The 27,937-nt window shown below is 41.0% G+C and overlaps 1 protein-coding gene across 3 annotated transcripts in view; it reads left to right on the top strand.

Moving 5' to 3' along the window:
* Positions 1 to 2,291: 2,291 nt before the first annotated feature.
* ARIH1 (ariadne RBR E3 ubiquitin protein ligase 1) overlaps positions 2,292 to 27,937 on the top strand; it is a 175,759-nt gene continuing 150,113 nt past the window's right edge. The window contains exon 1 of one of the 3 annotated variants that reach the window (XM_079788687.1): positions 2,292 to 4,324. In XM_079788687.1, the coding sequence (XP_079644813.1) occupies positions 4,059 to 4,324 (266 nt within the window). In that variant the 5' untranslated portion in view covers positions 2,292 to 4,058. Of the gene's footprint in view, positions 4,325 to 7,321; positions 10,006 to 27,937 lie in introns of those variants that run through there. The other 2 variants (XM_079788686.1, XM_079788688.1) reach the window with 2 other exon arrangements.

The following is a 27,937-nucleotide window of genomic DNA, read 5'->3' as shown; positions in this document are numbered from 1 at the left end:
GAAATTTTGTTCATAACCATTTGGTGAGCATATAAATGTTTATGGAGTTTTCCTTCATGAGTAGATATTTAATAAACATGTACTAATATTTTTTTACCCTATTAGGACATGGGGACAATGGGAGTACCTAATTGCCAACAGTGATTCTTTTGGCACCAAGGAAATGTTAACTAGCCTATTCTGTTTTTAAGGACCTTGTCCTGTTGTTGTTTACAGACTACTCTACTTCTACCCCGTAATCACCATAGCTGAGAAAGCGATAACACAGGCAATGCCTTTACAATCAAGTCATTTAGAAAAACATTGTATGTGGGTCAGTCGTAGGCCAATCGAGAGAAGTTGGAGCAAGAGAAGCTGTTATACTGGTTTCCTTAAACAGCACTATAACCTAACCTGATTCTAAGATAATTTACAAAGTATCAATGGAATGAGTGTTGCTGAAAAAATTTGGTTATGAAGGTTTATCCACGAATAGGAGAACCCAAAATTCAGAAGCATTATATTTCCCATGACATTAACCAAAAAAAGAAGTCATGAAATAATGGAAAAGGTTTCTGAGAAAAAAGCAGACTCATTTTTCTCCTAGAAAATGGGGATGACACAGGCTATGTACATACATACATGATTAAAAATAAAATCCATTGAAAGATTATAAATCTAATTGGCTATAGTTTTCCCCACAAGATGCAAGATGATATATGGTACTTTTTTAAAGTTCTAGTTTTTGAGCACTTAACTATGTGCCAAATGCTTTAAATGCATTATTTCACTTGATTCTCATAAAGAATCCTATCAGAAGAGGAATTATAATCCTCTAAAGTGAAGCTCAGAGAGGTTCAGTAATTTGCTCAAGGTTACAGACAGCAACTGGAGGAGCACAGGCAAATTCAACTCTGTTTTCTTCAAAGCATAAGCTCTTTACCTTTTTAGCCTATGCTGCTTCTCAACATTGTTGACTTAAATTCTGCTAAAATTCTATTTCCAACCCTAACTTCTCCTAACCTTCAGTCTTATACATTAGTGTGTAGAACTGCCTATTCAACACCTCTACCTTAATGTCTAAAAATCATCTCAAGTTTAATATGTTTCAGTAAATGGCACCATCATTTACCCAGTTGTTCAAGCTTCAAATCTATCAGGCATCCTTGATTCTTCTATCAAACCCACAGTCAAGCCATCAGCAAATCTGTTGGTTCTACATTCAAACAATATCTGTATCTGACCACTTCTCTTCTTCATTATCAAAACCCTAGCCCAGGCCATTATCACTATTCACCTGGACTACTGAGATAGCCTCTTAACTGATCTCTGCTTTCATAGTCCATTCTCTACAAGCAGCCATAGGTTAAAAAAAAAAAATAAACACACTCACAGATTATAGTTCCATTATTGTTCCATTCTTCTGCTTAAAACTCTTCAATGCTTCCCACTGCCATGATGTAACTTAAGATGGTCTACAAGGCCCTAGGGACCCTCTGCCTTGATCTGCTTCTCTCACCATAATGCTTAACACTGTCTTCTTGCTTAGCATGCTTCAGTCACATTGGTCCTTATGATTTCAAATTTCTCTGTGATGTAAAGCCAATTACATTGAGAGGATTTGGATAAGAAAGGTTGGGGTTTTGACAAAACTGGTGGTTTGAAAGAATTGCCTAAAGTGGGAGAACAATTCAGAAAAGTTTAACAGTAATGCTGGGTGGTGTTGAGAATTCACTGTGCTTCGTGATTGGATGCTCAGTTGATTGGAGCATTGTCCCATACAACAAAAGGTTGTGGGTTCCACTCTTGGTAAGGGCTAGGCCAGTGGTCGGCAAACTCATTAGTCAACAGAGCCAAATATCAACAGTACAACGATTGAAATTTCTTTTGAGAGCCGAAAATTTACTTCTGCGCATGGGCCACGAAGTTTCATCGCACCGTACATGCGCGCCTGCACGTGGTATTTTGTGGAAGAGCCACACTCAAGGGGCCAAGGAGCCGCGGTTTGCTGTCCACTGGGCTAGGTTTCAGGTTTGATCCCAGGTTGGGGTGTGCATGGGAGGCAACTGATCGATCTTTCTCTTTCTCCCCAACCCTTTCCTTTCTCTCTAAAAATCAATAAAAACATATCCTCGGGTCAGGATTAAAAAATAAAAATAGAATGCATGTTGTTATATAAATTTTTCCATTAGTGGTCAGCTGCTCCAGTACCAAAGGCAGATGACACGAATGGCAAGGTTCATTCAAAGTAGGGGTACAATGAAAAAAAAAAAAAAGATAGGGCAAAGGGGTTTAGAGTACTGATAAGTGTTACTGATTTTTTTCTGTAGGTATATAACAACGGGGATGGGATGGAGAGAAGGGCTGCTAGTGTTCTTAGCTTACCCCAGTTGTGGCAACAACATAGAGTTGCTAAATATCAGAGGACCAAGACCTACCAGAAATGATGTTAAAAGCTTTATTTTGCAAATCCTGTTTATGAAATCTGATTATTTAAAAACTAAAAAAGTGGACAAATTAGTAGAGGCTTATTTACATTGCATAACTTTTAACATTCAATTTCCCAAGGGAAACTGTATGCTGAACAGTTAGGAATCCCTATCAATGAGTTAGGGACTCAGATTTGAAAAGATTTTCAATCTGACCAATCCTTCAAATTATCCCAAGAGGGAGCTTTCTTATGCCTCTTTTTCCTTCCGAACACTTATTTGGCACTCCTGTCCTACTTACAAAGATTTAAGTCCACTCTTAGAATGACATAAACTACCTTACTGTCCTAGCCCCTAACTTGTCTATTATCTTGCCATTTACTCCTTTATACTCCTTAAGTTCCCCAAATTAAAACGCTTTACACCTACCGTGCCTTTGCTTCGGTTATTCCCCGAGGCTCGGCCATTTTACCTACCTTCTAGCATCCATTAACACCCGGCAAACACAGCACATGCCAGAGAAGAGAGAAGCGCTCTCTCTGCTTTATTTGGTCCCTGTAGATATTTCTAGTATTGCTTAACTTGTGTTTTACTAAAATGCGTATCATATACTCTGTAGTATTTAATATGCATTAAAAAGCATTTTTATGATTGATATTTTAGGTCACACAGAGGCAAGTGTTCTGTGGCCTTGGTTAAGTCCCTTTCCGAAGGGGATGGGCACTGTGGCTCCGCGAAGGTGAGAACACACGTAAGGTCCTCAGACAGCGCTCCATTAATTGGTGCTTTGGGGGCGGAGTTTGGGAAGTTTCTTCAACATGACGTCACTACAGGCGACCTTAAAACCATTGCAGGTCTGTACCAGTGTTCGTGACCCAACCGCTTAGGATGGGGTTCACCCGTCACAGCTTGGCGGTTCCGCACACACAGATTTCCACTCAGTGGCCGGGTAACAGGAGTGTTGGTTCAGCAGCAGAGATCTTCCCAGAATAACTCGGGGGGACGGGGTGGCGGGAGGGCCCGGGTCGGCAAAACACACCCCAGGGCGGCCCGGGGAGCCCACTGCCTCCCGGTGCAGGGTCCGCTGGCACCGAGGAGGCGACTGTGGCGGCGCCGCGTTCCAAGGGCCGGGCCGTGGGGTCTCCCCTAACTCCACGCAGGGGCGGAGGGGCGGGCACGGTGACGCCAAGGCTGGTGACGCGAATACGCAGCGCGACGCGATGACGCACGCCCCTTTGTTGGCTCAGTGGAGGTAGCCGCGGCCGTGGAGGTGGCGCCGGGGACTCTTTTCTCTCGGAGGCCGGAGCGGAGCCGCGTCTGACCGAGGCGGGCGGCGAGCGGCCCCTCGCTCCCTCCCTCTCCTCCGCGACCTCCCGCCGCCGCCAGCCGCCAGCCGCCAACCGCCAACCGCCGCGCCCGGGGAGGAGCCGCGGCCCGCGGGCCGGAGCCAGGCCTGCGTCCGGGCCGCCGCCGGAGCGGGAGCCGGGGCCTGGGCGTCCCCGCCCTCTCCCCGCCTCAGGAGCGGCGTCTGCCGGGCGCCCGCGCGTCGCGCCATGGACTCGGACGAGGGCTACAACTACGAGTTCGACGAGGACGAAGAGTGCAGCGAGGAGGACAGCGGCGCCGAGGAGGAGGACGAGGACGAGCCGGATGACGATAACCTGGACCTGGGCGAGGTGGAGCTGGTGGAGCCCGGGCTGGGCGTCGGCGGGGAGCGGGACGGGCTGCTGTGCGGGGAGACGGGCGGCGGCGGCGGCAGCGCGCTCGGGCCCGGCGGCGGCGGAGGCGGCGGCGGCGGCGGCGGCGGCGGGCCGGGGCAAGAGCAGGAGGAGGATTACCGCTACGAGGTGCTCACGGCCGAGCAGATCCTGCAACACATGGTGGAATGTATCCGGGAGGTCAACGAGGTCATCCAGGTGAGCGTGGCCGCCGAGCTGGCTGGACCTGCCCGGCCCGGGGAGCAGACGGGGCGGCCCGCGTGGCCCCGAAGGGCAGGCCCGGGCCTGGTGCGCAGCCCAGCCCGAAGCCTCCCTGCCCTTGTCGCCTCCGCTGCCCCTGCTGGGGACCGGGGTGGAAAGCAGCCGTTGGCGGGTTCGCCGGTGTGGGGAGGTGCGCTGGGGGCGGTACTTCCCGGCCCGGCCATGGCGGAGGCCGCCGGCCGCCCGAGGCTTCCCGTGCGGGCAGCTTCCGCCGTCGCTGGGCCCGCTGTCCCTCCTGGCCGGGGAGCGCCTCCGGGGCCGGACGGAGGGTGGTGGCGAAGAGCAGGAAAAGGAGGCTCGGGGAGGGTGCCCCGGCGCGGCCTCACTGAGCACTTTGGGAAGAGTTGAGTAGGCCCAAGAGCAGCTCGGTGGACGGTTGCCCCAAGAGGGCATCAGCTAATAAAGAAATGGATCTGCTGGGCAGTCTGAAGTGCATATTAAAGATGGGGGAAGGGGACTGTTTCTCGGAAGAGCTGCGGATGGGCCTTGTTTTCCGATGGGGAGGCATTTGCTTGTTTGTTTGGGACCTAACTGCTACTCTCCGCAGTAGTGGTGTGTGACTTCCTTGAAGCTGTTGGAAGAGTTACTGCAGATTGCGTACCGAGCCCGCAGATAAAACAACAAAACGCAATGTTACTGTCTGATCTTGGACAAGACACTATTGTGATTTAGAAAGTAGAGGCTTTTTGCTTCTGGACTCCTTTCTATTTCGTGGTCAGTAAGTTAGGCTTGGTTTAACTTGATAATCACATTTTATGTAACCTTGTGCATTTGTGAATTTTAGGAAATAAGTTTTATTAAGAGGGGTCAGGTATACATTGAAGAATAAAAATGACGTCTCTATTCAGTGCAACTTTTAGAAAACAAGTTACATGGAAGGAAACTACATATGTGAGCAGCAAGTAACTATTGCCTTCTTGTGATATCAGTTATTACATTTTTTTCCCTTAAAATCGGTTGGCTAATTTTTATTGGCAAATTAGCAGTATGTTACTGCCTACTTATTGAGTTTGCAGTTAACAGATTTTTACGGTATCGTCTAGTAAGCAACACTTTCTTTTGAAAATTGAATCATCTATTTAGGCCCATTGGAAGGCAGTGTTTTGAGTTATATCTGTTGCTATTGCTAAACAGTGGAAATCTAAAACTTTCATATAGATAATGCAGTCTAAGGAGGAATTTGAAGGGTTGTAGAAGAAAGATAAGTTTTACTGCTCTTTTTCTGATTCCCAAAATATGACAGTTGACTTCTTAAGTCACTAAATTGAGATTTTTTTCTTCTTTTTTTTTTTGAGGAAACTTTATCAAAAGAATTAACAGTAAAACGTTGAATTCTGTTTTCATCATTTGCAACTATATAAAATCTGATGTTTCAAACTTGTTACCTAGCTTACTGACATTTCAATTAGCTTTAAAAAACTCATGGATATTTTATTTTAACTTCTTAACGTATGGTCTATGTTCATGTAGTTAAATCTCTTTCAACTTTCTCAGCTTTTAGGTGTGTTTTAATCACTGAGGTCAAACCTTGCAAGTTCTTTATGGCATTTCTGGAACAGATATATAGGTAATGCACTCCACATCATTCTTTTTTAAGTAGAGTTCCTGAATATATAAATATTTGTTCCTTGTTCAAAGTTCATATTTAGAAATATCAGTAAATCAAAGGATAGGATTTCCCCCCCAGACCATCTTTTCTCCAAATGGTATACTTACTAGATCTAGACTAGGCTCTGGTTAGGTTATAGGTTATTTATGTTAATAGATTTAAACTTGAAAAGTTACACAGGTAATACATGCGCACTGTAAGAAAAAACTGGGCAAGAAAAAAACACCCAGAGAGACACATCAAAATTTGTAACTGTAGTTCTTTCTAGATCCTCTGGGTAAGCTATACATGTTTTTAATAACAGAATGGTACTCTATATGTTTATGTTTTCAGTAGGAAAAAAATACTGAAGGTATCTCAACTTTCTGTCAGTAAATATTTTTCAAGTGCTCACATGATCACAGATTTAAACTAATTTATCTAATCAATCTGTTGTTATTGACCTTCCTTTTTTATTGTCTAATTTCTGGCTTTTATAAACCTCATTGGGAATACCTGTCATAGATTAAATAAATCTTTGAATATTTCCTTAGGATAAGTTGATTTGCTAAGCCAAAGGATTTGCTTATTTTCAAGACATTTGAAACATTACCATATTACTTTCAGAAAGGTTATGCTAGTTTCCCCCACCAGTTGGTGCTTGATGGGGATAAATGGTCATCATTTATAAAATTTACTACTTAAAAAAACAAACTGATGAGGTTGAACTTTTAACATGTTTATTGGGCATTGATGTCTCTTTTGTAAATAGCCCTTTGCGTTTGCTCACTTTGCCCCCTTTTGGGATATTTATTTTTTATTTATAAGACCTCTTTATATTCATAGAGGCTTTAATTATCAGTCTAGTTTTTTCAATGAAAAAGAAACTAATGTTGGTTTAATGTGACAATAAGCTTATTAAGTTAAAAACCATTGTTTTATTTCAAATTAGAGAGCTTACTGTTAATTCTAAAAAATTTAAATCTGTCCAGCCAGTGTGGCATAAGTGCACCAAGAGTTCCCCAGTTTAATTCCCGGTTAGGGCACATGCCTGGGTTTCAGGCTTGCTCCCAGTGCAGGAGGCAGCCAATCAGTGTTGATGTTCTCTCTCATCGATGTTTCTCTCTCTACCTCTACCTTCCTCTCTCTCTAAAATCAATGAAAACATATTAAAGCCTTGGCCAGTGTGGTTAGCGCATCAGCCTGTGCGCCAAATGGTCTCAGGTTCGATTCTCCGTCAAGGGCATGTACCTGTTTCTGGTTCGCTCCCTGCCCCTGGTTAGGGTGCCTGCGGGGCACAACCAGTCCATGTGTCTCTCACATAGATGTTTCTCTCTCTCCCTCTCTCCCTTTTATTCCCACCCCACCCCCCGCTCCTACCCTTCCACTCTCTTTGAAAAGCAATGGGAAAAATATCCTCAGGTGAGGATTGACAAAAAATACATATTTAAAAAACCGTATTAAACCCCCCCTCCCCAGTGTTACTTTTCAATATGAAATCAGTTGTGTTATTAGTGAATTTGAAAATAAGTTTATAGGAGTCTTGCCGGTATGGCTCAGTGGTATACATACATATATATGCTTTTTTCTTTTTCATGAGGAAATGATTGAAATGTAAAAAGATCACCAAGTTGCTCTTGGGAATTTGTTTACTTTTTCTGGGGAAGTAGTTTGGCCAACAACAGATATATATTGTTATTTGTGGTTATAAGTCAACACTTTCTCTTCTAGAAAACTTGATTTTTCTGGTTTTCTGTAACTCTCTTATAGTTTAACTAGAGGCCCGTTGCACAAAGAGATTCGTGCAATAGGTCTTCCTTCCCTTGGCTTCCAGCACCCGTTTTCCTCCGTCACCTGGGACCCAAGCCTTTGCTCCGGCCAGAGTCTGCTTTCTTTGTCTTCGTTGCAGGCTCCGGCTGGAGTCTGCAGTCTTCGTCTTCGCTGCAGCCAGAGTGCTGCTCCTGTAGATCCCTCCTGTAGATCCCTCTGTAGATCCCTTCGCCCCCGAAGCCCCAACCTCCCCCTCTCATAGCAGGCATCCTGCCCCGCCCCGCCCCGCCACTCAGCGCCTGGAGCAGCTGGGTGGCTGCCATCTTTGTCCTTCGAATTTGCATATTCCCTCCTGATTGGCTGGTGGGCGTAGCAGAGTGATGGTTAATTTGCATGATTCTCTTTTATTAGTGTAGATTTGGTCTTGTTTTATTTAAATCCTAACTTACATTTTGAACTTTTAAGAAAAGATCAAGGATTTTCTTTAGCTTTAACCTATACCAATGATAGAGAAATGCATAAAGCCCTTACTTACCCAACTATATTAATTAGTATTGCTAATACTAAAAAGTAAGGTGTTGTGTTTTTTTTTAATGTACTTGCCTGATTAGCTTAGGTAATTTATTAAACACTGCTCAATTCTGCAACTGAGGGATGTTTAAACTTGCCATTTTGTGTTTCCACAACAATGTTCAGCAAATGTTGATTGCGCCTTGTGTTCCAGTTGCCATGTCAAGTAGAGGGCATAGTCTTTGCCCTAGGAGCATTCCCAGAGATTGTTGTGCATATGTTAAGTCTGAGTTGGAGCCTGAACATGTATATATTTTTAGCCACTGCAATGATAGTTCTGAACCACTAGAATAGTCATAGTTCATGCACTGTCATGATTTTGATCTCAGGGAGAATAAGTAGAGTGAGAAGGGCAGTAACTCTTTAAGAATACCACATTTGCCCTAGTGGGTTTGGCTCTGGATAGAGCGTCAGCCTGCAGACTGAAGGGGTCCCAGGTTCGATTCCAGTCGAGGGCACATGCCTGGGTTGCGTGCTCGGTCCCCAGTGAGGGGCGTGCAGGAGGCAGCTGATCAATGATTCTCTCTCATCATTGATGTTTCTATCTCTCCCTCCCTCTCCCTTCCTCTCTGAAATCAAAAAATATTTTAAAAATACCATATTTAAAGGGAATACTGAGAAAGAGGGGCATGGGAAGATTTATTATGCTTAATAACCAGTTTTAAAAACAAAAGTAATAACCTAATGCTTGGCAGGGCAATTTTCTACTGGCTGTTGATATTTCACATATTTGTTTAATTATAAGATTTAATTTAAAGAACTTCTAGTAAAATGAGGTTTCAGGCATACATTGAGAGGTACTTTATTCCAGCATATTTTATACTGGCTGGGAGTCAGTTCTAGCCCTGGCTTTTCTTTTAACTGACTATTCAGTGGTCGGCAAACTCATCAGTCAACAGAGCCAAATATCAACAGTACAACGACTGAAATTTCTTTTGAGAGTCACATTTTTTAAACTTAAACTTCTAACGCCACTTCTTCAAAATAGACTCGCCCAGGCCGTGGTATTTTGTGGAAGAGCCACACTCAAGGGGCCAAAGAGCCGCATGTGGCTCTCGAGCCGCAGTTTGCCGACCACGGCACTACTTAATTTACATCTCAACCTTTAGTTTTGCTTTTTTTGTTGTTGTTTGCTTTTTAAATCTGGGACTTTAAAACAAGAGAGTTGAACTACTAGATTGATCTTTTTTACATTAATGTTTTGTTTAACATCCTTAATTGGAGATGCTCACTGTTTCCAAAATGTTGAACTCTAGTGTGCATACCAAGATGAACTTACCTTAATTTGTTTGGGTGGACTATAGGGGGCAAAAGAGGGAGAGAAAGAGGAGAAAGAGTGTGGGTTTGTGTTTTAAAGCTCTTAAGGTGTTGGGTATGGTTTACTCCTCTTGAACTTTTTTATCTTTTTCTAACCGGTTTCTTTGAGCTAGAAGTTTTCAATTATATTCTTGTTGAATCAGAAACTCGGGGTGGGGTCCAACAGTCTGCTTTAACAAGCAATCCAGGTGATGCTAATGCAAGCTAAAGTTTTCGAACAAATGATGTAGTTGAAATTTTTTTTTTAATATATTTTATTGATTTTTTACAGAGTGGAAGAGAGAGGGACAGAGAGTTAGAAACATTGATGAGAGAGAAACATCGATCAGCCACCTCCTACACATCCCCCACTGGGGATGTGCCCGCAACCAAGGTACATGCCCTTGACCGGAATCGAACCCGGGACCTTTCAGTCTGCAGGCCAATGCTCTATCCACTGAGCCAAACCGGTTTTGGCTGTAGTTGAAATTTAATGGCAGTGTTTTTCCTTGTTTTAACTTGCTGTAAATTACTACAGAGGTGGGTTAATGATGGAAGCAAGTTGTTTAAGAAACTAATGGAAGGAAAATTTTAAAACCTGGACAACTATTACTAGGCTAATCATAGAGTTGAAGATTTGTCATCATTACTGCTATCCTTCAGACAAGGTGGTCTTTACTCAGTTCTTGCAAATGTGCAAACCAAACTAGTGACATCTTACATTCTAAGTTGGATCACTTGGTTTTCTTTCCATCCTTCCCCCACTGCTTGGGGTTTTATGAGATTTCTGAAGGAGTTCATGATTTCTTTGAATTTAGATACTCAAAGCTATTAGGTCAGTTAGTTGTTTAGCCAAATGCTAAGTGAATAGTAATAAGTATTCAGATCTGGAAGATAGCTAGGATTTCAGTGGATAGAAAAGAGGAATAGGAAGCCCTTCAGAGAAATTGGGAATGAGGAAGGTGTCTGGCTAATATTGAGGTCAGCCAAAGCAGAGGAGTTTATAAATTATTGGTGATAGTGTTATTGAAGCTTGGAGGATTGATACTATGAAGAAAGGTAGGCAGAAGTCACCACATTAGATTTCTTTTTTGGGGTTTGGCCTATGGTAGCTACATGAATTACTTTTCTTTAGCCCCAAAACTTAGTGACTTAAAAACAACAAACATTATCTCACAGTTTCTATGGGGTCACGATTCTGGATGCAGCTTAGCTGGGTGCTTCTGGTTCAGAGTCTCTTCTTATGAGGCTGCAGCCAAGGTATCAAGCAGGATTGCAGGTCTCAAGGCTTGATTGGAGGAGATTTCCTTCTACTGTCACTTGTGTGGCTGTTGGCAAGCCTCAGATTTTCACTGGTTGGTTGTTGGCCAGAGACATCAATTCCTTGCCACGTGGGCTTCTCCATAAAGTAACTTAAAGCACAATAGCTTCTTTCTGAGAGCGAGTACCCAAGATGGAAACCACAGTTTTTTTATAACGATCTCAGAAGTGATATCCCATCACTTTAACATATTCTACTTGTGAGTAACTAAATTCAGCCCATGATCGAGGGGATTACACAAATATATAGAAATATAGATACAGATATAGATATCCCAGATATATATCTGGCTCAATCAAGATGTAAATTGCAAATATGTATACTGTTTATCCAGTCAATTTATATACTCTTAGGAAGGCTTAGTAGTTTTGGATTTTTAGTTTGAATTAACCTTAAATATTTGTATTTGGCTTTGCAAAGCATTATCATACCTTTAAACGATAAGCATTCCTAATTACCTTTAATTGGCTAAGATTAAAAGGACAGTTTGTAGTCTCTAAGATTTGGCAGGAATTTGAGATTCTCCAGTCCACGGATTTTTTTTTTTTAAACTTTAGTTTTTACATGCAGTTGTAAGAAGTAATGCAGAGAGAACCCACATACCCTTTACTGATTTATCTGCAATGGTAACGTCTTGCAAAATTATAATATACTAGAGGCCTGGTGCACAAAATTAGTGCACGGGGGAGGGGGGGTGTCTCTCAGCCCAGTTTGCACCCTCTTCAATCTGGGACGCCTCAAGGGATGTCCGACTGCCCGTTTAGGCCCGATCCCACCGGACATGCCTCTGACAATCCAGGACTGCTGGCTCCCAACTCCTCGCCTGCCTGCCTTCCTGATTTCCCCTAACCGCTTCTGCCTGCCAGCCTGATCACCCCCTAACCACTCCCCTGCCAGCCTGATTGATGTCTAACTGCTCCCCTGCCAGCCTGTTTGCCCCCAACTTCCCTCCTCTGCCGGCCTGGTCACCCCTAACTGCCCTCCTCTGCAGGGTTGATCGCCTCCAACGGCCTTCCCTTGCAGGCCTGGTCCCTCTCAACTGCCTTCCCTTGCAGGCCTGGTCCCTCCCAACTGCCCTCCCCTGCTGGCCATCTTGTGGTGGCCATCTTGTGTCCATATGGGGGCAGGATCTTTGACCACATAGGGGCAGCTATCTTGATCTTGTGTGTTGGAGTGATGGTCAATCTGCATATTACTCTTTTATTAGATAGGAATAGAGGCCTGGTGCACAGGTGGGGACCAGCTGGTTTGCCCTGAAGGGTGTCCTGGATCAGGGTGGGGTTCCCTTGGGGAGTGGAGAGGCCTGGGTGAGGGGCCTGTGGTGGTTTGCAGGCCAGCCACGCCCCTGGCGACCCAAGCAGAGGCCTTGGTATCTGGAATTTATTTATCTTCTACAATGGAAACTTTGTAGCCTGGAGCGAAGCCAAGCCTCCTGCTGGATCCCGTTTCTGTTTGGATTTGTTTACCTTCTATAATTGAAACTTTGTATCCTTGAGTGGAGGCCTGGGCCCGCCAGAGTGTGTGGAAAGCTTGGCTTCCTCTGTTGCCGGGGAAACCCAAGCCTCCCTTCTGGTAGCCATCTTGGTTGGGGTTAATTTGCATACTCACCCTGATTGGCTGGTGGGCGTGGCTTATGTAGCGGAGTGATGGTTAATTTGCATATTACTCTTTTATTAGAGAGTATCACAACCAATATGTTGACATTGATGCAATCTACTTGAGGATTTTAAAAAATGCAGGCATTAAGGACCTACCCCAGACTAAAAATGGGTCTCAGAATTTGGAGTAGACATTGTCATTAAACAAAAATCTTACCTTCTCTGGATTATTTTAATGCACATCCAGGGTTGAGAGCCCCTGTTCTTGCCTAATGTCTCTAAAGAATCCTTTCTCTGCTTAAGTACAAATAAATGATAGAGCTATTTTGTGATGTAGCTCATTCCCATGTTTAACTCCTGATTTTTTTAAAAAATGGAATTAAAATCTGCTTTCATGTTTACTCATGCATTGTTCCCAGGGTGGCCTGTTGTATGAAAAAAAATTTTTTTTAAACATAACTATTGTTTTGAAAGCTTGAAGGAAAAACTTTTCTTTCAAACCCTGCCAAGGATTAGGTTATTACTTTTGTTTTTAAAACCAATCCCCCTTTCTTCATTTCTTTTATGACATGAATCTATATCTTTGATTATGCACATTGCCCTCATCCTTTATTTAACACTAGCGTTCCTGTTGCAGGAAAAATCCTGCAATAGGGTTTCCTGCTGCACTCTACCCCACCCTGCCTGCTCTCCTCCCTTGTCCCCCGCCCTGCGATCTCCGCCAGCCCCCCTGCTTTTCTAACTTCTCCGCCAGCCTGCTCTCCTTCCTTCTTCCCTGGCACCGCCTCCGCTCCTCCCTTCTCCCCTGGCCCGCCTTCTCTGCCAGCCCGCCTGCTTTTCCCTTCTCCCCCAGCCCCGCCTCCGCTCCTCCCTTCTCCCCCGGCCCGCCTTCTCTGCCAGCCCGCCTACTTTTCCCTTCTCCCCCAGCCCCGCCTCCGCTCCTCCCTTCTCCCCCGCCCCGCCTTCTCTGCCAGCCCGCTCTCCTTCCTTCTCCCCCGGCCCCGCCTCCGCTCCTCTCTTCTCCCCCGGCCCCGCCTCCGCTCCTCCCTTCTCCCCTGGCCCCACCTGCTCTCCTTCCTTCTTCCCTGGCCCTGCCTCCCCTCCTCCCTTCTCCACCCCCCGGCTTGCTTGCTTCTCTGCAGCTTTGCTCCCTTCTGCAGCTCTTGGCTTCTTTCTACGCTGTCGCGATATGCAAGTTAGCCGCCATCTTTGTTGGGGTAATTTGCATATTCATCCTGATTGGTTGGTCGGCGTGGCTTGGCTGGTGGGCGTGACTTGGGTGTAGTGAAGGTGCGGTCAATTTGCATATTTGTCTATTATTAGATTAGATTAGATAGATACTGTCTTCTAGGCACTGTATCATAGGCAATAACTTTCCTAATATCTTGTCAAAATATATACATGTCATCCTTTGATCTTGACATTAGGTTACTATGTAAGTTTATAAAGAGCTTATTTATTCCCTTTAAATGATGCGATAAATAGAAGGATGAGAATTTATTTAGGCTAACATTTGATGACCACTTATTATTAGGTGAGAGAATGATCAGAGACTTCTAACCTGGCATGAGTGAGACCCATAGAAATAGTAGTGGAAGTCCTTTCCTTATTTTCAATGTTTTCAAAAGCTGAACAGTATTTAAAAGACAGCAAAACAAAACTATCCTAGCTAATTAAAATGTGGGCTAATGTTGAATCTTCAATTCCATAAAACAGTACATATTCTAAGTAGTATAGACATCATTTCTTCCTAAATTTTTGCTTTCTTCCTAAATTCTCATTCACCCAGTGATATGTTGTCATCTGGCTTGATCTTGTATATAATGTCTCATTCCTTGATATATGTTGGTGCATAATAGATGCCTCATTGGTAGTTTGGTATCTCAAAAGGCAAGCTTAAAAAGTTATTACTGAACTAGCAGCTGCACTGGCAGATTGACTTTTTAGAGTCCTACGTTTTTCCTTTTAAAAAATGAGAATGCTGGTATTAAGGCCAAAAAGTTGTGAGGGTATAAATGAGAAATGCCAAATACTGTGCTGGTAGTTTTCCTATGTAATTTTTAAATTTAACTTTATTTTTATTGATTGATTTTAGAGAGAGAGAGGAAGAGGGGGACGGGGAGAGAGATACACTTATTTGTTGTTCCACTTATTTATGCATTAATTTGTTGATTCTTGTATGTGCCCTGACTGGGGATTGAACCACACAACCTTGGTGTATTGGGACAACACTGTAACCAACTTAGCTACCTGGCCAGAGCCTCCCATCTAATTTTTTTTTAAACGTAAACATTGTTCAATAACATTTTTCCTTTTTGCTATATTCCATTTGAAAGAAGTGTCACAATTGACCTGACACTTAATACATTTTGGCAGAAAGTAGAGCAGATAATGAAGTATTAGGTAACATTTCATTAGTACTAAGACTAGGGGTGGGGAATGTCCGGTACGCAGGCTGAATAAGGCCCTCAAAATCATTTGATCTGGCCCTGCCAAGGCATTAGGGGGTTAGTTAATGAAATGTTTGATCAAATATAGCAGGATAATTTTTAAGTTGATGATTCTATATGGCCTGTATATGATGCTATAAATATCCAAATGGCCCTTGGCAGAAAAAAAAGGTTCCCTACCCCTGGTTTATATAAAGTGCTGGTGGTGGGAGCCGGGAGAGTAAATAAAGTGCCAGGAACTATATGCAAATAATAGTTTATATCACCATATGTTCAGAGGCCTTAAAAAGCTTGTCCTCTAGGAATTTAAACACTTTTTTTCTTGCCATCTTATACTATTACTGTGGTGTTATCTAGAAGTTATAAAAAGTTTATTAGTGCCATAAAAAAATCTTGTCTATCTCCCTTTGGTTTACAGCAAGCATGTCAGACTCGTGGCTGGATAAAGAAACTAAGGCAGCAAGTTTTTACTTGGTGCACCGGTTAATTGGATTTTGTAATCAAAGAAAACATGATAGTTTCAAGAGAAACATCAAAAGTGCTTTATTCAAAGTAATGTCCATCGCTAGCTACACATTTCCCCTATCTTTCAGGTAATTTGTGGATACCGTCCCAATAGAACTTTTCTTGTTTTGAGGCAAACCATTCAGAGACCCAATTTTCCACTTCGTACATTTTGAAGTGCTGCTCAGAAAGTGCGTGTGCCATTGATCGGAACAAGTGGTCATCTGAAGGCGCAAGGTCTGGTGAATATGGTGGGTGGGTTAATACTTCCCAGGCAAGATCTTTTAACGTGTCTTCAACTGGTTTTGAAGTGTGTGATGGTGTGTTATCATGAAGCAAAATTACTTTGCCGTGTCTTCTGGCACATTCTGGTCCTTTTATGATCAAAGTGTGGTTCAAATTGATAATTTGTTGGTAGCAATCAGTATTAACGGTTTCACCTGGTTTTAGAAGCTCATAATACACCACACCTTACTGATCCCACCAAATGCAGAGCATGGTCTTCTTTCCGAAGTGATTTGGCCTTGCAGTTGATGTTGATGGTTGGCCTGGATCAACCCATGATTTTGTGCACTTGGGATTCTCAAAATAAATCCACTTTTCATTGCCAGTCACAATTTGATGCAAAAAAAGACCTTCTTTTGTGCCGTTGAAGCACATTTTACTGATGACTTTTTGGTTTTCCATTTGTCTTTCGTTCAGTTGATGTGGCACCCATTTTCCTTCCTTTAAAATCTTTCCCATTGCTTGTAAATGATCGGAAATTGTTTGCGGAGCAACGTTTAATCTTTCTGCAAGTTGTTTTTGAGTTTGACATGCATCTTCATCCAATAATGGTCTTCAAACTTTTTCGGTTGACCTGGACGTTCTTTGTCTTTCACATCCAAATCATCACTTTGAAAGTGCTTAAACCAGCATTCACAAGTATCTTGAGATGGAGCATGTTCATTGTAAGCTTCCCAAAGTATATGATAACTTTCAGCAGCACTTTTCTTCAAAATAAAGTAATGAACTAAAACTTCCCACAAATGCTCTTTTTTGGGCACGAAATTCGACATTTTTAAGCGTAAAAATATCTATGATGTTAACACTTTCAGAAAATTTGACACGAAGTTTTGAAGGTTGTTGTCAATACAACAAAATAGCATACATATCAAATCACATATATATCAACAAATGTGTAACTCCATCTATTGAAAAAAAATGTGCATTTTGTTAACTAGTACACATAGTACTAGGCAGGGGCAAACTTAAGTATTTACCGAATTTCTTCTGTGTCAGAGATTGTGTCAGTGTGCTGCATGCTATGGTTGAAGAAGACTCATCTGTCACCCCTCACACCTATCATATCTAGAGACATTTAGGTATTGAGATGGCTATATCACCATCTCATGTAGGCTACACCAAACTTTGTATGAAGTGCTCTGCAAACATAAGATAAGGGAGCATTGGAAAGGTAGAGGAGAGGGACCTGGAAAAAGATACGGTAATATCTGAGCAGGATCTGAATAGGAGTACATAAGGTAGTTAGGAAGAGAAAGTGTATCACCAGAAGGACCAGCTTGAGCAAAAGTTAGAAAACATAAAAGTGTATTATATATTAAGGAATTAGAAGTACTGCAATGGGGGTGGTAGAAAAAAATCAGGCACAAAAGCAGGTGAAATTGAAAAAATTAGCTGACATCAAGATGGGGAAGCCATGAATGCCCTATTAAGGAATCAGACTAGACTTATGGGGGGAGGGGGCGCAATTAAGTCCTTTTTTTAGCAGGAAAATTACTACTTTATTTGTATTTGGTAGTATGGCTGGAAGCCTAGAGGTAAGGATAAAATTTTTTTAAAAAGGCTGTAAATTAGGATTAGTTAGTAAAAAGGTTTGCAATAATAAATTTTAGAGGTAACTTGATCGGGGCTAACTTGACTATGGGAAATGCAGGGGGATGATTTTTAAAAATATGTATTTTTATTTACTTCAGAAAGGAAGGGAGAGATAGAAACATCAGTGATGGGAGAGAATCATTGATCAGCTGCCTCCTGCATGCCCCCCTACTGGGGATTGAGCCCGCAACCCAGGCATGTTCCCTTGACCGGAATCCAACCCGGGACCTTTAAGCCCAGTGGTCCGTGAGGTCCGAAAGGTTGGCAACCCCTGCTTTAGCCCACAGGCCGACAACTCTATCCACTGAGCCTAACTAGCGAGGTCAGAGGGGATGATTTTTAAATTTCAAGAATGGTTAACTGGTAAGTAAATCAAAGGTAGAGGAGTCTTGAGAGAAGGGAGTAAATTTGAGTTTCAAATGGGTTTCAGAGAAATGCCTGTCCAAAATGTCTCAAAATTCAATGTGTCCACATTAGAGGTTTGTCTTTATAAGTACTTACTAAGAATCAGAAACTACTTCTCAGTTCCTAGATACTTAATCCCTAAAAAAAAAAGTAGAGTTGTGATTAAGAGAAAGGGTAGATTATCAAGTAATTGGAGTCAGTTAATATGTGAATTATAAGTATTATTAGAGTTTCAAAGGAGATAGCAAAGCAAGCCTGAGGAGAAGTGACTGGGATTATAGCTGTTCTTAGCATTGTCTAACAATAGTGATGTTAAAAATAATTAAGTCACTCCTATATAGTAGTTTTCAAAGTATGGTCCCTGAAAGAAAAACTATTTTATGGTAATACTAAGAAATTATTTGTCTTTTTAAATATGCTCACATTTGTACCAATGGTACAGAAGCCATGGTTAGGTAGAACCACAGGATATTATACTAGTATTCATTGTATTGTATTATTTACTGCCACACAGTAAAAAGTACTAGTTTCACTATTGTCCTTGATGAAGCAGTAAAAATTATTAGTTTTATATCCTATCCCTTAAGTACCCATCTTAGTAGCTTCTGTGGCAAAATTGGAGATATGCATGGAGCACTGCTGCATACTAAAGTACATGGTTGTCTGAAAGAAAACATGTTGATTTGTGACCTGAACAAGCTGCTTGTGTGTTGGAACACCATTTTTACTTGAAAGAATGACTGACAAACTTTATTTAGACAAATGGCAAATAAACATATGGTTAATGTTTCTTCAAACTAATGAAATACACCTGTCATTTCAAGCAAAAATTGCTCTTAGTATTTGAAGTTTTAAAGTGAAAATTAGAATTTTGGAAAACTTATATCTGCCACTGTGAGCCTGTCAGCTTCCTAGCCCTTAAAAATTTCTGATGAACCCTAGCTTGTTTGGCTCAGTGGGTAGAACGTCGGCCTGTGGACTGAAGGGTCCCGGGATCGATTCTGGTCTAGGGCACATGCCCAGGTTGTGGGCTCAATCCTCAGTAGGGGGCAATGCAGGAGGCAGTCAATCAATGATTCTCTTTCATAATTGATGTGTCTTTTTTTGTAAAGATCTTTTTTTTTAAAAAATATTTTATTGATTTTTTACAGAGAGGAAGGGAGAGGGATAGAGAGTTAGAAACATCGATGAGAGAGAAGCATCCATCAGCTGCCTCCTGCACGCCCCCTACGGGGGATGAGCCTGCAACCCAGGTACATGCCCTTGACCGGAATCGAACCCGGGACCCTTCAGTCCGCAGGCCAACACTTTATCCACTGAGCCAAACCAGTTAGGGCTCATAATTGATGTTTCTATCTCCCTTTTCCTCTCCCTTCCTCTCTGAAATCAATAAAAAAATATTTTTAAATAAACATATAATGAGACATTGTATAATAAACTACTATATCAACATTTAGAACATAATGAACCAATATTTTCCAAATGACCAACTTTCCAATGACCAGTTGTGATATTTCACAATTATGTATTGGTAAGTGATCCATTCAAAACACAAAATAAGCCATTGGACTTTAATGTAATAAGAGTATGAAGTGTTACAGTGATTGTGCTGCCCACACCTCCTTGCCTCTCCTCTCCTGGCCAAAGCCCAGGGGACTAGGGTGAGAAGGCTGGACCATGTTCCAGTGCAAGCTGACAGCCCTCACCTACCACAACTCTGCAGTCTTCAACTGCAAACATGAAACAGAATTTAGAAACTTTATTACTTGGCTTGAAGACCAGAAAAATCAGACACTACAAGATTGAAGACAAGTAATCTAAGAAACATCTACAGCAGTGATTCACCCAAGGTCTTTGAAAAGCATCTCAGAGATGGTAACTGTCCTTTCAAGATTTAAGATCCACAAGAAGCAGTTGACTGGCTTATTCCTGGTTTTAGCTGTTAGACTTGAATATGGAATAATGCTGAAAAATAAAAGGACTTGGTACCTCATTTTTAGCTATCACTGCAGCTAAAAATGCAGAGCCATTGGTCAATTTGGATATAAATAATCTTAATTTTAAGGTTGGTGTAATGGCTTTTTCTAACCTTCAGATTCAGTATAAATAATTTTGATTTTAAGGCTGGTGTAATGGCTTTTTCTAACCTTCAGATTCAGTGTGACGATTACCTGGTAATGCTTAAGGCAATTTGAGTCAAACAAAAGAGCAAATCAAAACTGAAGCCTGTTGCTTTAGACAAGCATGTTCTTGATTTTAACATAGGAGATTCAGTTCTTTATTATTATTATTATTGATTTCAGAGAAGAAGGGAGAGGGAGAGAGAGATAGAAACATCAATGATGAGAGAGAATCATCGATCGGCTGCCTCACACTCGAGCCTGCAACCCAGGCATATGCCTTGACCGGGAATCAAACCGTGACCCTCTGGTGCACAGATCAAAGATCAACCACTGAGTCACGCCGCCCGGGCAGAAGATGCAGGTTTTTTTTTTTTTTTTTAATATATTTTATTGATTTTTTACAGAGAGGAAGGGAGAGGGATAGAGAGTTAGAAACATCGATGAGAGAGAAGCATCGATCAGCTGCCTCCTGCACGCCCCCCACTGGGGATGAGCCTGCAACCCAGGTACATGCCCTTGACCGGAATCGAACCTGGGACCTTTCAGTCCCCAGGCCGACGCTCTATCCACTGAGCCAAACCGGTTAGGGAGGAGATACAGTTCTTAATGAAGCTGCTCAAATACTGCGATTGCTGCATGTAGAAGAGCTCAGAGAGCTACAGACAAAAATTAAGACATAGTAGTTGTTAAGGTAATTGTTGCTGATCCAAAGACATACCACAGACTGGGAAAAGTTAGAAGGATAGTATTTTAGGATTTCAGCCTCTCACCTACTTTGTACAGTTGGGAACCATGTACACCCTGACATTTGTTTGGAAAAAAAATGTTCACATTTTCAAAGGAAGAATCCCAGGAAATATGTTCTAGAGATTTACCATTATTGCTTTTTCTTTGATAAATTTGGAAAGTGTGTGTAAGGGGGGGGAGTTCTTTGATATGGTTTCAGATTCTACTTTGCAACTAGCCTTTAAGAAACTACCACTTTTTGCATTTTGGTGTAATATCAAAAAGAATATTTATAATTAGCTGAAAGTGCTTCTCCTTTTTCCAAATACATATCTTTGTGAGGCCATGTTCTCTTCATTCTTCAAACAAAACAACATATCCAAGAGATTGAATGCAGAAGAAGCTGGAATCCTGCTGTTTTCTAGTTAGCTAGATATTAAAGGCTTTCAAATATGTGAAATAATACACTATTCTTACTAATTTTTTGTTTTAGAACCTATTTATTTTCATAAAAATGTCTATTAACATAATGGGGTTTATTACTGTTATTTTAATGAATTAATAAGTATTTTTAAAATTCTCAGTTATATCTAACATGATAGATTTTGATAGTTATAACTCACATAAACAAAACTCTTTGGCATCCGTAATAATTTTTAAAGTAAAATAAAAGTTCTGAGACCAGATAGGTTGAGATCGCTTCTCTGATATTCTAAACCAACTGTACTATATGAGTTTACTATAAATTAGCAATGGGTTATAAACTACAAATTAAGAAGTTTTACTGATTAATCAGAAACATTTATATATAAGCTATTTTAGATGCTGTGGAGGGTCTTAACAGAAATGTACTTTAAAAATAAAATCTAGAAATAGAATCATAAGATATGACTAGTTGGGGAGAGGTTATTGGAAACGAGATGGGATGTTTAATTTTTCCAAGGAGGAGCTACAGAGATACCACCTGACATATCCCATTTATTATTTTGTTTATATTCAAATTTCAAAACCCTATCAGAGCAGGAGCTTTGTCTTATTTATTCATTGCTGTACTCTCAGAACAGTCCCTGGCACATAGTAGACACTAAACATATTTTTAATAAATATTTTTCTTTCACCTCCATTTTTGAAGAATATCTTATGTATATAATTTTAGGTTGTTATTTTTCATTTAGCACATTAAAGATTACATTGTCTACTGGCTCCCATTGTTTGCAGTGGGAGGAAGCTCTTGAGCCTTTAATCTGATTGCCTGTGAGATTTTTACTTTGTCTTGGAAAGACTGGTAGAAAACTATTTATATGCCTACCATGGTTTTCTTTGTGTTTATCTTGTTTTGGGTCTTCAGATCCTTTTGAATATATGGGAATGATGTCTTTTATCATTTTGGAAATTCTCATTCTGCCTTCTTTCTCTCCATGCTTTCTGAGACTCCAGTTATAATACATCTATTAGGGCTTTTTATGTTCCATTTGTGTCCAGTGCTTTTTTGTGTACATCCTCTTTTCTCTTCTGGATCTCCAAATCTGTCTTTTCCTGTGTCTGATCTGCTGTTAAACACCTTTTAAATGGGTTAACACCTCAAATATTGTATATTTCAATTCTAGAGTTTCCATGTAATTTTTTTATAGATGCTAATATTTTGATGATTTCTTTTTTGTGTTTTTCAACTTTTTGCTCTATTTTCTTCAGCGTATTAACCTTTCTTAAGTTTTCTCAACTAACTCCAATATTCAAATTATGTGTTAGTTTCCATGTGTTTTTTTCCTCTCAGTTTTCAGTCATGTGTTACTGTCATTTGGCATACTTTTGATTGCATGCATGCCATATATTGTGTCTAAATTATTTTAGAGATTCTGGATGATGATAGGTTACTCCAGAGAGGATTGTCTTCTTTTTTGATTTTAAATTTAGTTTTCAATTACAGTTTACATTCACTATTGAGGACTTTCGTTTTTCCTTTGGATTGACTGTTAGAGTGGTAAATGGACACCTTAATCTAATAAGGTTGAGTTCTAGCCATGTTCAGTTTCAGTCTGTCTGTTTGATCTGCCACTGGCCCTTTAGATTCTTCAACTAAGAACTGCTGTATTTTCAGCAGTTCTTCCCCTAGGGGTCGCAAACTTGCACCATTGTTTTCTTAGACTCCTGGAAGCACCATCTACTTTTCAGAGGCTTTACCTTTAATTATTACTATTATTATTATATTTTTATTATTTTAATCCTCACCTGAGTATTTTTTCCATTGATTTTTAGAGAGAGAGTGGAAATGTGTGAGTGAGGGAGACCCATCTGTTGGTTGCCTCCCGCACTCGCCAGGGGATTGAACCTGCAACCCAGATATGTGCCCTTAACTGGGAATCGAACCCATCATCCTTCAGTGCACGGGCCAACACTTTAATGACTGAGCTACACCAGGGCTAGAGGCTTTACCTTTAGATTTTTAGTTTTGGCCCTGAGCAATCCCAGGATTCAGCTAATTTCCTAAGGGGAATACTGACCATTCTTGGAGATACCCCTTCAAATCTCAGTATTAATATCCTTTTGCTGCTGTAATAAATTGTCACAAATTTACTGACTTAAAAACAACACGTTTATTATCTTACATTTCTGAAAGAAGTTCAAAGTGAATTTCACTGGACTAAAATCAGCTGTGTTCCTTCTGGAGGTTCTAGGGGAGAATCTTTTTCCTCACCTTTTTCACTTCTAGAAGCCGCCTACTTTCTTTGGCTTGTAGCTCCTTATTCTATCTTCAAAGCTACCAGCATAGCATCTTCAACTTTCTTTCTCTTTTGCCCCTCCACTTTTGCCCCTTTCTTCCACTGTATTTTTTTTTAAATATTTTTATTGATTTTAGAGAGGAAGGTCGAGGGAGAGAGAGATAGAAACATCAATGATGAGAATAATTGATCAGCTGCCTCCTGCAGGTCTCCTACTGGAGATCCAGGCCACAAACCAGGCATGTGCCCTGACCGTGAATCAAACCATAACCTCCTGGTTTATAGGTGGACACTCAACCACTGAGCCACACCAGCTGGGCTAGAATGCACTTTTGAACTTGGAGTCAGCTAGAAAATATGACATCTTAAAGATTGGAATAAGTAATCTGCCCGAGATTTGGCAGAATAACAGGCTGGAGGGAGAAAAAGATCTTATTTCATTTTTATGTAAGGGGAGACATAGATATAGACAAAAGTGGTAAATTGAAGTTATAGAAACTGAGAAATGGGTTTGTTAGAGCGCAAGCAGGAGGTCATTGAAACTGGGTCCTTTTTACTTTTAAAAGTACAAGCTCTTTTTGCTATACCAAACTTTTTCCAGACTTTAGTTGGACTTTTTGACTAAGCCAAATTTTTGTACTTAAGTTTTCTCTGTGTTTGTATACTGGAAACAATACTAAAATTATCTTTCATTGTAGCCAATTGACTCTGATTTTAGATGAGTTATATTAGAGAACTTATATTAGTTCTCTATTGTTACACAACAAATTACCCCAACAAGTGGCTTGCTGAGGCTAAAAACACATATTTATTGTCTCATACTTTTGAATGGTTTAGCTGGGTGGTCTGGCCACAGAGTCTTTGAGGAGGTTGTAGTCATCCTATCAGCTGAGGTTGTATTTGTCTGAAGGCTTGGTTTGGGCTAAAGAATGAACTGCTTTCGAGATGGCTCACTCACATGGCTGTTGATAGGAGGCTATAGTTCTTTCTCACCTGGGTTTCTCCATAGGGCTACTTGAGTGTCCTCACTACATGTTAGCTGGCTTCTCCCAGAAGTATCAAAGAAAGCCAGACAGATGCAATAATGTATTTTTATGACCTAGACTGGAAGTCATACTTTGTGATTCCTGCATTCTCCTTTTGGCCACACTAGTCAGCCCTGGACTACTGAAAGGAGGGGACTACACAGATATCAGGAGGCAAGGATCATTTGGGACCATCTTGGAGGCTGGCTACTGCAGATACCATGTGAAGGGAAGGGTAAGATACAGGGATATGGATGTGAGGCAAGATTTTAGTTCCAGGATTATGAGATATTTTTTTTTTTTAAAAAAAATGATGTTATGCTTAATGAGGAATCAAAAGTGAACTTGAAAGCCCTCCAAACCGAGTGTAAGACAGCTTCATTTTTAAAGAAATATGTTTTTAGAAAGAGAGGAAGGGAGAGGAATAGAGAGATAGAAGCATCTATGAGAGAGAAACATCAATCACCTGCCTTCTACATGCTCCCTATTGGGGATCGAGCCCTGACTGGGAATCGAACCAATGACTTCTTGGTTCATGGTTAACGCTCAACCACTAAGCAACACTGGCTGGGCAAGGCAGCTTCCTTTTGCATAGTACAGTAGGTTTACCAAAATCAGTATTTAAAAACTTCTTGCATATGTGAGACAGCAAGTATTTATAAAGCTGTGGAGAACATAACAAGTCACTTTGTTTAATTTATATGTGATAAATTACATAAAACTCTTGTACCTTATAGTATAGGATAGTATAGGACTAGAGTCTAGTTCCATCTATGCTACTAAATGTGTGACCTTAGTAAATCAGTAGTCTGAATCTGTCCTTACAGAATAAACTATTTTGACTTAATGACTTTCAAAGTTCTTTTCCAGTTATAAAATTCAAACTGTGACAGAAGATAATTAGTTGTGAATGTTTTCAAGATAAGAAGCTAAAAAAACCAAAGCCTTTTTTCCATCTTATCTAATGCCATTGTCTATCTTGATCTTGTTCCTAAAACCACTGTACATCTTCCTATCGCCATGTTCTGCTAAATCTATACTCAACCATTACAGCTATATGCCACCCTTTGGTACATTTGCTTGGCAGTAGGAGTACAGAGATGAGTGGAGAACATTCCTTTCCTTTCCAGGGCTCCTACTATAGGTAGGGCAGTCATGTAAATAAATATTTGATTATAAAGGCAATAAATAACTCAGGACCCAGCCCACTTTTATTCATGTATAGCCTCTCTATTATTTCCTGTTTCTGGACTTGCCTTGGCCTGGTTTTCAAAGGAGAGGATCTTAGTATATGCATTGCCATTACTCATAAGTCTCATACCTACTAGTTTGATTTCTGAAGTTTTATTCTTACAGTCAACCCTGGTGTGTTTCTCTTTTGTTGAGTGTTGGTCCCTCTTTGCTGCTCCAGGGCTTTCCTTAAACAACTATTTAGTAAAGAAGAAAAATATTGGCCTATGTATGAATAAGTAGAGTCTTGTTAGAAGCTGTTAGAGGTTAGTAGAAGGCTCTCATTGGCAAAATCAGAAAAATCAAAAGCACGTGAAAAGGGTGATATTGCTAGAAAATGGGGCCTTGTGAGTAGTATAGTATGGTCACCACAGATTTTCCAGGAAATGCTGAATATCTTCTTTTCGTACAGGATGGTCATCTATTTAGTGTCAGAAATGTTCATACTTGGTTTACACATATGTCCTGAGAAAGTTTACCACATCTTTAACCATTCTTCTTAAGCAGTGGGGTGGGAATTAGATAGAAAATGGTGCTTATGAGGAGCCTTCTAAGCCTCCAGGTCTGAGCCTAGAAGTCCCAATCCAATAACTAGGCTATAAGAGGATGCAGATTTGGATAAAAGATTCTTTAGTATAATAGATCAGACTTTTCATAATTCAACTCCTATCTACCTTATCTGCCATTTCTTCACTCTCATCTTGGCATAGAAAAATAATGATATTCCCTGTGGAATTTTTCTCTATGCTTTTTCCTTCACTTCAAATGTTTTTCCCTTGATAAACTCATTCATGTTCAAAATGCACCTTAAACATCATTTCTTGAAAGCTGTTATCTAATGAGTCTATTTTGAGAACTAGACTGTTGGGTGTCCAAGAAATGGGGGTGGGGGGGTGGGGGGTGGGAGTGACTGGATAAAAAAGATGAAGGGATTGGATAAAGAGCACATATGAATACTCCATGGACAAGGAGAGTAGTGTGGTGAAGGCCAAAGGGAGGGGAAGGCGGAGATGAGCAAAGGGGAAGAAAATGGGGACATCTTCAGTAATATCAACATTGAAATAATATTTTTAATGTTTTTATAATATGTTTTTATTGATTTTTAGAGAGGAAGAGGGAGAGAGAGAGAAACATCAATGTAAAAGGGAAATGGATTGGTTGCCTTCTGCATGCACCCCCTACTGAGGATGGAGCCCACAAACCCGGCGTGTGCCCTGACCGGGAATTGAGACAGTGACCTTTTGCTGCACAGGACAACACTCAACCAAGAGTTGCCAGGGCAAAATTTTTAATTAAAGAAAAACAAAAACAAAAAACTTTTATCTCTATTATTTAGTCTTCCACTACATAGACTGAAATCCTTAAGGGTAGGATCAGTGTATTACTTTTGGTATTGCCATTGACCAGCACAGTTCCTGGAACATAGTTGATAAACAGACTTTGAATAGTCAAAATTAAATGTGAATGAGTTTTCTTACTGATTTTGTTATTGACAAAAATCTTGGTATACTATCCCTATTTTTATTGTTCACATTCTTCTGTTGACTTCACTGAATTAACGGTTCTCATATTCTCTAATATACTGTTTTTTGCTCTTAACCAGTTATTTCAAGAATGTAAGTCATCACAACTATTCTCTGAAGTAGATTGTATTTTTACTATTTTATGGATAAGGATATTGAGACTAAGAGGAATTAAATAACTTGCCCAGGCTTTCATAGCTGGAGTCAGAACTCAGTATTTTATATCATTAAATATAAATAAACCATATGTGAATGTTGCTGTCTTTTGTGCTGGGTAATTTTTGTTTGTCTCTCAGATCCACTCTCCCTTTTTCCATCCAGCTATATATCCCAGCAGATTGACTTCTGTAGACTGAGTCATTGGGCTTTGACTTGTGACTTCATTGCTATGACCTATGAATCCAAATAATAAGAGTGGAATAGAATCAGAAGGCCACACTTAAACTTTAGAGCCTACATATGTACCATCCTCAAGAAAATTTCAAACCACAATGGCTATTACAACATTTACTATTTTTTAATTCAATGTAAGCATTCAAAAACACAAAGTATTAACATAAAATAATTCTACTACTTGACCTATGTTATAATATGTATATACTAGAGGCCCAGTGCATGATTTAATCATGCACCTGGTGCACCAGCGGGCTGGCTGTCCGCGGGTGCCCCAGGCTTTCCGAAAACCTCCGGCGCTGCGGAGGCTTTCGAAAGGCCTTGCGCCGGAGCAGACAGCCGGCCTGGTCCCCCGCTTTGGCCTTTGATCGCGGGGGACCCGGCCGGCTGTCCGCGGGTGCCCCAGGCCTTCCGAAAGCCTCCAGCGCTG

This window comes from Cnephaeus nilssonii (assembly GCF_951640355.1).
Source record: "Cnephaeus nilssonii genome assembly, chromosome: 1".
NCBI lineage: Eukaryota > Metazoa > Chordata > Mammalia > Chiroptera > Vespertilionidae > Cnephaeus > Cnephaeus nilssonii.
This window is presented reverse-complemented; position numbering and strand designations above follow the sequence as displayed.